The sequence below is a fragment of the Agelaius tricolor genome, unplaced genomic scaffold (assembly GCF_023055355.1).
Source record: "Agelaius tricolor isolate 1412-34295 unplaced genomic scaffold, bAgeTri1.0.p SCAF_5, whole genome shotgun sequence".
NCBI classification, from domain to species: Eukaryota; Metazoa; Chordata; class Aves; order Passeriformes; family Icteridae; genus Agelaius; species Agelaius tricolor.
The window spans coordinates 49693601-49703231 of NW_027269265.1; the positions used below are offsets into that span (position 1 = coordinate 49693601).

The following is a 9631-nucleotide window of genomic DNA, read 5'->3' on the forward strand; positions in this document are numbered from 1 at the left end:
CAGCTGGATCTGCTTTTCCTGGGTCTTTCCAGATCCCAGTGTGAATCTCTGCATGGCTGCATGCTGGTGGGAGAGCTCAGAGAGCAGCACTGTTGGGACAGAGAAGGCAGAGAGGTGAGTGGCAGCCACAGCTCAAGGATTGCAACAGTGAAATGCTGGTTTGAGTTCAGCTTGAGTGTCTAACCAGGAAAACTTGGAATGGGTCTATTAGGAAAGTGATCAGCTGATCTCTTAAGGAGGCATCTCACTCTCTTTCCTAGAGATAGAGCAGCTGTCTTAAGTCATGGTGAGGTTTTCTCTCTTCACAATGCACAAGCTACTTCATTTTTCCCCTATGTATTAGAAGCTTGCTTGTATTAGAAGTATCGTATTAGTATTGGGAAAACAAAAAAAAATATGCAAATCAAGTACAAATAATTGACCTTTAGTGGCTGCTGGACTATGGTTCTTGAAATGGAATGAGTGAAAAAGCTTGTATAAAATGCAGATGTAGTAAAACACAGTAATCAAAATCTACACTCGGTTTCTATTTACAATATTACTTTTATTTTTTCCATACTTATTCCAAGTCCTCCCCCAATAGCTGATGCTGCAATGTTTACATTCAACTAGGCAATGATAGTACAAACTGCTGCTTTCCTTTAGCTGACTGGCTTGGAAATGTTGTCTGCACATCAGGAATTGTACACAGAAAGGGAGTGTCCAGGAGCACCCTGAGTGTCCATTGGAACACTGCTGTGGAGGTACCAGAGGTACAGGGCAGATGTCCTGTTCTCCCAGCCAGGAGAGGCAGGTGATCTGGCTGACATACTAAGAGGAAAAAAAGTCTAAAAAGCTCTGATATTTTATTCATTACATGGACTTTGCAGAGGAATGGATGTGTTTAATTCTTGCTGGGAGGAGTTGCTGAACTCCTGGCTTTCTAGGCATATCAGCTTGGCTTGACAGCTACAGCCTTGTGCTAATTGACTCAGACCTCCAAGTGATGCAGGTGCAGGGAGAAAAGGAAGAAGGGCTCGCATACTTAACTCTTTATTCTATATTTTAAAAAAGCTAAAATGATTTGTATATCCTTTCATTATCAAAGTATACTTTCTCTTTCAAAGTAAACTGGTTTCTCTGGGAGGTGTTATTTTTAATAACAGTTCAGTGCTCTAGCCAGGAACCAGTAATTCAAAAAATCACTCTTTTCTATTGAAAGGTAGAAACAACTACAGCTCCTCCCCCTCGTTAGAAAGCCAAAGAAGCAATTAGAGCCTTCTGCTGTATTACTCTTTTCTAAAACATATTCTCTATGCAACTGCTGTAGGACTTCAGATGGGTACAGTGATCAATGCTGTCACAAAAGTGAGCAATTTCTCCTCAGCCCTGCCAACACTAGCATCTATAGACAAAATCATTGTTTAAAGCTCTAGTACATCACAGAATAATGCTGATATTGGTATTTTACAACTAATGCAACATCACGTAATTCACATGTAATCTTAATAGTCAAAAATTCAAGACTGGGGCACTAACTGAATAAACCACTAACATGAAGCTTCCTTATCTGGCATGGAATAAGGGAAGGGATAGTTCAGATAACATTGTAAAGATTGGGCAGGAACAAAACAAATTTATTTCTCCATCCAGGATTTTATACACTTTACAAAAATCAGTAATATCACTGTGCCCATAAAAATGTTATCCATGGCAACAGAAAGCAAATACTACTTTTTGTCATCTAACAGGGTCTTTTTAAAATCAAAATACAAAGATCTGTGCTGTAGCAGTCCTCCACTTTGCACTGTAACAATAAGGCTTACTGTACTTTAAATACAAAGCTGTTACATCTGCAGTTATGAACCACTGGCTTTCACAAACATCATTTTATAGTTGCTTTTTGATTCTTTTTTGTTTTCTGGAACCTCAGCTTCCTCATGTTTTTCAGTAGCTTGTAGCTCCTCTGCAGACTCCTCTTGCTCTGAATCAGAGCCACTTTCAGAATCATCTGAACTCTCATCAGAGGAGTGTCCAGCTGCCTCCTCTTCTTGTTCATCTTCCTGAAACTGTAAATTCAGATTATGAGAGAGATAAAATATTATTTCCTGGCAACTCCACTGCAGCCTTTAAAATTTCCCAGTGAGATTGTTTCACTTAATGGCCTCTTTCATTTTGGTACTAAAATGGGTCATGTTGCTAAAGAGGCCCATAAGACACAAACTATTAGACAGAAAGCAACTCCCTGAAGTGGTTCATCATACCAGCTGTGACATGAATTCATCAGCCACTGGTTTATTTAGTTACAGCAGAAATCCTAAAGACACCATTCAGTGAGTCTGAAGTTCCAGATCACATCAGTTCAGTAATTCCAGTATTGACACTGGAATATTTGTCACAGAGTGACACAATGGAACTAAAGGCTAGGCCATCAAGAATTCACATTTGTGACCGATCTCTGAAAGGACACTTAGCAAACTGCAGCATGAGGAATGCTGAAGTAATCCAATGATACTGCTAACAACAATGCAGATGGTTATCCTGCCTGCTTATGTATTCCTCAGCAACACCCTGATTTAATATATTAAATCTGTCACTCTGTGCCCTAATCAGACTGCTCTGGAGCAGAGGTCTTCACTTCTCAGAACAATGAGAAACAATGAGAAGCATCTGTCATTTATGAGCACCGAAATGAGTACACCACAGTGTACACAAACAGCAGCCAAGTGGCTGCAATAAGTCTGTCCTTTAACCCAAACCATGGAGGTCTGCATGGATTTTTAAACCCAGAAGCACCTTGTCTCAGTGAGGTGAAAGCCAAACCATTGGGAAATGAACTGAGTACCTCACTGAAGCCGAGCCCACAGTGGCGCCGGTTCCGCCCCGACATGGTGCTGTCCATGCTCTGCTGGTACTGAGTCTCCAACTCCTCGTTCATTTTCTTGTCTTCTTCCCCTGCATTGTCCAGGGTACTTTGGTTATGGTTATTCAAATTAACAAAGACACCAAATTACAGGAAGTCACATTTTCAAAGGCAAGAAGTTTAAATGCAACCATTCTAAATTAGGATGCAGTATTCCTGCATACAAACCATCAGACTTAAAAGCAACAGTACCAAGGGTGCAAGCAGGATGGCTTGGATACAAAGAGGGCTGGGAAGTTCCTGAGACCTGAAACATTCCACAGTTGCACTATGCAGTGTTATGTTCTACAGAACAAGGTAAATGTAATCAGTGTGAGTTCTCTGTGCTTCCAGCCAATACTGCAACATGCCCCAGCAAGGAGAAACTTTGTGACCTTCACTACATAACATGGGATTACTGTGATGAAATCATCCCTCAGATATAGCATCATGCCTTGGGACAATAGCACCACTCTTGTTTATGTATCTGAAATTGTTTCATGCATTCCAAATTACAAGGAGCAGTTACTACAGCTCTGTATTTTTCCATCCTTGGCAATTAGCAGAAAAACTTAATTTTCATGAGCTACTTCCATAACCCCTTTATTTACTTGAGTAAGTGGTCTAAAATAGTTAAGGATCCTATGTACTTGGAAAAGGTAGGAATCTCTAATTCTCCCCAGGAGGCCTACAGCACTAGCTTTTAATTTGTATTTCTGTGAAGCTGAAAGGTTGTATTGCAAATCCACACTTCCTGATTTGGAAATTAGAGCTGTATGTTATTGTAAAAGGACAAGAACTGTATGTTGAACAAAGAAGTGTTAAAACCACCAGCATTTTAACTTCTTGCTATTAACAAACGAGTACTGATTCTGTATGACTTCAAGGAGAAGCATCACTTCCTTTCTAGAAATTCAGGTATGAAGGAGTGATTCTCAGTCTCTGTAAGCTAACCCCTGGAACAAACCCTCAGGCTTATTTTGGCCCATAGGTAATTTTTCATCATGTGAAAAATCATCAGTGGAGAGCATCAGGGAATGTTTTCTGTAATATGAGGGAAAGTTTTCTGGAGTGCTGACAGCTGCTATTCCACAAGGCTTTACCAAGGCTTCTCTCAGGCAGTGCAGTCCAACCCAGCTTGGTGCCATGTACTTTGACTTCCTGAGAAAGCATGATAAGGAGTTACCATGGTCCTACAAGACACCCAATTATTGCTGATTGCCTTGATCTTGCAGATGACCTTGCAGCTTTTACGTCTTTGCTTTACAGCTTTTCCCTCATTGCTTTAGGGCAGAGATCTTTCTATTCAATAGGTAACCAGGTCAGGGACAAATCAACCCCTGCTCTTTTCTATGTACATAGTTTGGATATCCTGGCACACAGTGGACTTTAAAAGGCAAGTGAGTGCAGTCACAGAAACCATTTGTCAGTAATCTGACAGAAATAAGGAACTTCTACAATCCACAGCCTGACCCATCTGCAGCTCAGCCACGAATCCTGAAATCCTTCCCTGCCATATCTACCAAGCTCAGAGCACTGGAATGTTCCTAAATAAGGGTTAGATTTCCAACTTTGTATCAGCTGTTGGATAAACTGACCTGTCCTGAAGTGAGAGGTTGATCTGTGGTCTCCGATAACAAGGCGGCCAGTATGTTCTTTCTAAAAGAAAAGGCAGTTTGTTTTGGAGCTTTAGGGTGCACTGACAGCTCTGCCAACATCCTGGACATCTTGAATGGAAAAGGTTTGCTGTCAAACCCTGCCACCCAACTGCAGGACTGGAAGCTTTCCTAGCTAACAGCTGCTGCCTCTAGGTAAGCTTGTTTCATCTTTCTTTTGCTGAATTTTCTGAAAAAGAAACCCCAGCAACTTCACACCCTTGCTCTTCCCAAACCTCAGAGATGGTTCTATTTCACCCTGTTTCTTGCCACTGATACAAAAATTATACCACATGATGCTAGACAGATGTGTATTCAGGTTCTGCTCATTTACCCTTTCTCTGACACACTGCAACAGTTCAGGCCGTGCATCTTAGGATGATCCCACTTCAGACAAGTCACAGTGTCAGGTAAGCCCTTCACAGTGATGATTTATTTATTGGCTCAGTAGTTGCTCATTAGCAAATGCATCCCAATAGGGAAGAACTGGCATTACACAGCGAGCAGCATTAAGTACCCAAGCAAACGTTCAGATTAGTGGTAGTGGGATGCTTTAATGGGGCACTAACCCTATCCACTACAAAGTCCTAACTTTCACCTCTTTAACACAGTTAGCTATTTTAGCTTGCAAAATTACTGTATTCAAGCAAAATAAATGACTATAGGTAAAAATGGGTTTTTTTGAAAGTAAGTAAAAGTGCAATACTAAACCACCATTTTATACATGAAAAAATCATTATTACATTTAACCAGTTTTGCAGTACTTTTTGCAGGAAGCGTGACAGAAATTTAGTTTTAGCGTGTTTTCTCTTTCAAAACATTCCCTAGGTTTACTACTTTAGTGGTTTAGTCTTTAAACTACCACTCTTTTTAAAAGTTTTTCCAGTGACAGAGAAATTTACAGACCTAGTAGGTAAGTTTGTTAATTTGTAACAAGGCCTGGCTCTCGGAAGCGTCAACAAGTAATTTCCCGAGCCGGTCTGAAAGCATTTAAGGCGTGGGGCGGGGATGAAGCTGCGGCGCAGGACTCGACAACTTCCGAGCGCGGTTTTGTGTAACACGGCTGCTGCCACAACAGCGGTGAAACCCAAATCCTCCTAGAGGAGAGCCCCAAAGCCCGGCAGCTCGGGGTTGTTGTCGCTTGGCTCAGATCGCCCCGCAGAGCCCCGGTCCCCGTGCCCGCCCCCGTGGGGGCGACGAGCGGCGCGGCGGCCTCACCTTCGCGGCGCCCATCAGCCGCAGGAACTTCTGCTTCCGCTCCTCGTTGCCCAGGTCGGCCGCTTCCCAGCTGCTGGAGCCCTGCGGGAGCACACGCTCACTGCGCCCGCCCGCCCCGAGCGTCCCCTCCGCCCCGCCGCAGCCCGCCCGGGCGGCCGCGGCCTGCCCGCGTCCCGCCGGGGGCTCCGCCGCCGAGCCGCGGCCCTGCCGCCGCCCCCCGCGCCGCCAACCCCCTCCCGCCGCGCCGCCGCCCCGCGCCCGGTTACATCGGGGGAGGCCGCTCGCTTGAGGCCGTGGTGGCTCTGGGACTCCCTGGCGGAGCTCATGGCCGGGCTGGCTGACCGGGCCGCGCTGCCGCCTTCCTGCCGGAGCCGCTCCCGCGGGGGCGGGCGCGGGGCGCGCCGGGACCGGTAGTTCCGGGCGGGCGGCGGCGGCGCGGCGCGGGCGGGCGCGGACTGCGCGTCCCAGAGGCCTCCGCGACCGTGACGGCCGGGCCGGGCCCCGCCTCGGGGCGGGCGGCGGCGCTGCCGGGACACGGGTGCCGGCACGTCCCGGCACTTCCCGCTTCTCTCGGCGCTCGGGAGCGGGGATGGCGGAGAGTGGGGACCCTGCCCGCTGCTCGGCTCGCTTCAGTGCCCGCCGGTCCCTGCTTGTGTGCCCCGCGTGGAGCGCTGTGTGCGCAGCTCCATCATCCCCTCAGGGCCTCTGGCTGTTTGCCGCCACTGCTGTTCATCAGCCCCACACGTGTGCCAAACACAAACTGAGGCACTGTCCCCACATTTATCATGATCCCAGACTCTTCGCAGTGGTGCAGGACGCGGAGCAATGGCCATAAACAAAAAGTTCTCCTTCACGAGCAGATATTTCCTTACACTGAGGTTGGCAGAGCACTGGACCAGGCTGCCCAGGGAATCTCCATCTCTGGAGACATTTAAAACAAACGAGTGAATTTTTTTTTTTTTTTTTTTTTGACGAAGAGTTAAAGTTAGTGTCTTAATTAGATCTCTTTTTGAGCAGATTAGACCCATTCCAACCCAAACTATGATTATGATATATCAGGTATGAAATATGATATGATATGTAGAATATAATTATTTTCAACGGCTGTTTATACAGAATAGCACTAGGATATTGATGTTTTATTTCATGTTTGTGTTACTGCTCTGCTTCAGTGTGCAAAACCAATCAGTAAGGCACAGTTGTTACATTTGCTTTCTGCAGCTTCTGTGGTTCTTGTTTAACAATGATAAATGAACAGAAACAATAATTAATCTGAGAGAATCATATATTTGCATCTTTAACCTCATTTCATGTATTTAAATGTACAGACTATTATATAGAGACAGTAGTAATGGATTAATTTAAACTTTAGCATTTACAATTTTTTCTAACAAGAGGAGTAAAATTGCAAAAAAAAACCCCAACAAAAACCAGAAAATTATATTACTTTGTAAATTAAAAACTCCATTTTTAGTAGTATCTAGCAGTCTTTTTAGTCTGCTTAACTTAGTAAGAAGTAAGAAAATAAAAACTGTATTTTTCTATTTTTTTAAAAGTTTAGTTGTTATTAACGTTTCTGTGCTATTACGCCTAAAGACCTGTATCTCAATAAAAAAACAAGAGTGAAATTTTAACTTCATGGCTATATTTCCCTCGTGGGACAAACAGAGAAAGTTTGTCTTTGAAAAAAAAGGTGTAAAAAATGAGACTGCTCAAATCAGCTATTATAACTGTGTCTTAGTTGTGGCTTATTGTTAAGTTCAAGTCTTTTTTTGGAACAACTGAAATGAACTAATGTTTCTGTGTCCAACTAATGTCTTGTTAATTTTGGTTTTGTTTACATTTTGAATAATGATGTGGTGCTGATATTTTAGTGAGAGGCTTTTACAATTTTTTTTCTCCCTTAGTTTATTGCTCCCTTTAAAACGCTCTGTTTTTGCAGGGAAGGGGTACTTCACCAAATAAAGACATCCTCAACATTAAATGGCAGCCATCTACCTATGGTGGGGTCACTTAAAAATGGAGTCATCTGAATGCTGATTCTAAATGTGGATTCTAGTATCAGAATGGTTATGTAAAGGTTTTGCTTATCTTCCTGCAGATATTACAGATATGTCTGAGGATGTGTGACTCATGAGCTTTATATAATTCCAGTAACACTAATAAATGATAAGAAAGGAGTTCTGAAAATCCTGTCATGCTGGGACTCAGTGTTATATTTGCTGCATTCTTTTGAGCAACAGAGAAATGTCATTATTCTCAGAAGAAGGGACACTGAGTTTCTAAGGAGAAACATGTCCTCTCCAATCTATGAGGCTGTTCTGGAATACAAACAAAACAATAGGTAAGGATTCTGGGCAATATTTGTGAGAGTTTTCCACGGTTTTGCCATAGTCTCTTTGAAGACACTGTCCTGAGGTTAACATTCAATTCACAGAGGTGAGGTTTTGTTGTGAAGCACAAACTGGCTGTGATGCAGAAACAGAACCTCAAGCAAATGGCTGCCTGTGTAGAGGGAGGAACAAGAGACAGGAACAATGGGATTTCTTGTTGGTCATTAACAGAGGCAATGAGGTAAGAGTGAGATGAGCTGAAATGACAAGTAAGGTAACAGAATTATTTGCTGTCATGTACAATTATCCCCTTAGACTTTTCAATATGTTGCTGCTGCTGTGGTGAGCTGCAATGTGTGGATGGGAACCATCCATGTGGGTGCAGGGTAGGTACACACCAGCTCTGTTACAGGACATGCCAGAAGAATCGCTTGAATGAGGAGCTCCCAAGTTTTGAAGCTCAGCAGTTCAAAAAGCATTATAAAAACTTTCAGGCAGACAAAACCTTGTCAAGGAAAAAAGATGAAGTTCTGGAATTAAGTGAAAACAATGAGATGGAATGGCACGAGGTGAAGTGCAGTGAAATGAACTGAAACCTGCTGAAATGATACTCACTGAAATAATGAGATCTCATTTCCTTTCATGGAAAGGGATGGGGGTAGGAAAGTTACACCTAACTGGATCTTGTGGAAGCAGTTTCATGAGTGAAGATACTGATGTAAATTCTTCATTATTTTTTATTTAATTGGGTTTTAGCTTTTTCTGTAGAGGTAGGGTAGATTAAAGTAGAACCAGATCTGACAGCCAAAATAATTTCTTATACTATAATGTGGTAAGGATGTCTTTGCCATGCAGAGATTGACTGAGCTGCAATTATACAACTGTCACATAGTGACCAAGATAGTGGTCAGCCCTGGCTTGGAAGCCATGGATACAGGGTTGAATCTTTCCCTGGTTAGTCCTGACTCCACTCAAGACTAAGTGGCTTTTGGCAAATTATCTCGCTTTTCTGTTTTATCTGTGAAATTAGGATAATATATCTGCATGCCAGCATTAAGAATTAATTATCAGTTGCAGAGTGTGTGTTCAAAGCAAAGTAGAAGTGCTAAATATTAGCTGTAGAGTAATTGGACTACTGTAATTTATAATATGCTCACTGACATTGGCTTATAAAACAGGATCAACCTCCTCTCAAGTACTGTAGAATGTTTAATTGTTACTAATGAACTTCTGATACTCAAAGTAGCTATCACCATGAGGCAGGGAATGCTGCCAGTACCTGTCTGAGAGAAAGCTTAACAAGGAAATGAATGCCTTTTTTTTAGCTTGGAAAAAACCCAAATATGTACACATACACCTACTTTAAGTGCACAGTTTAAATTACATTCTTTTTAGACAAAAAGCTTTATTTTACATCAAATAGAAACATGACATTACCCTACCTTTTCATCTCTTCCAACCTATTTAGGCTGAAAATGCTTCCTGTTTTCTGAGCAGCTTTGCTTACTGCAATATATAGAGGGTAACATGGGGAAGAGGGGAAA

General features: G+C 42.9%; 1 protein-coding gene across 1 annotated transcript; it reads right to left on the reverse strand.

Annotated features, from left to right (window-relative positions):
* Positions 1-523: 523 nt before the first annotated feature.
* CUNH11orf58 (chromosome unknown C11orf58 homolog) lies at positions 524-6177 on the reverse strand. Its single transcript, XM_071427896.1, has 5 exons — positions 6021-6177; positions 5755-5835; positions 4480-4540; positions 2825-2934; positions 524-2048 (listed from the first exon to the last, which is right to left on the reverse strand). Exons 1-5 carry the CDS (start codon positions 6078-6080, stop codon positions 1839-1841), a joined length of 522 nt encoding a protein of 173 aa, XP_071283997.1. The 5' UTR covers positions 6081-6177; the 3' UTR covers positions 524-1838.
* Positions 6178-9631: the final 3454 nt, after the last annotated feature.

Bases quoted from the DNA above. Each gene is read 5' to 3' on its own strand.
- CUNH11orf58 (XM_071427896.1), bottom strand. From the start codon at position 6,080: ATGAGCTCCGCCAGGGAGTCCCAGAGCCACCACGGCCTCAAGCGAGCG. The intron at 2,935-4,479 runs GTCAGTTTATCC...TGGACAATGCAG, and splicing joins AACCTCTCACTTCAGGACAG to GGGAAGAAGACAAGAAAATG. The intron at 2,049-2,824 runs GTACTCAGTTCA...CTGAATTTACAG, and splicing joins GTGGGCTCGGCTTCAGTGAG to TTTCAGGAAGATGAACAAGA.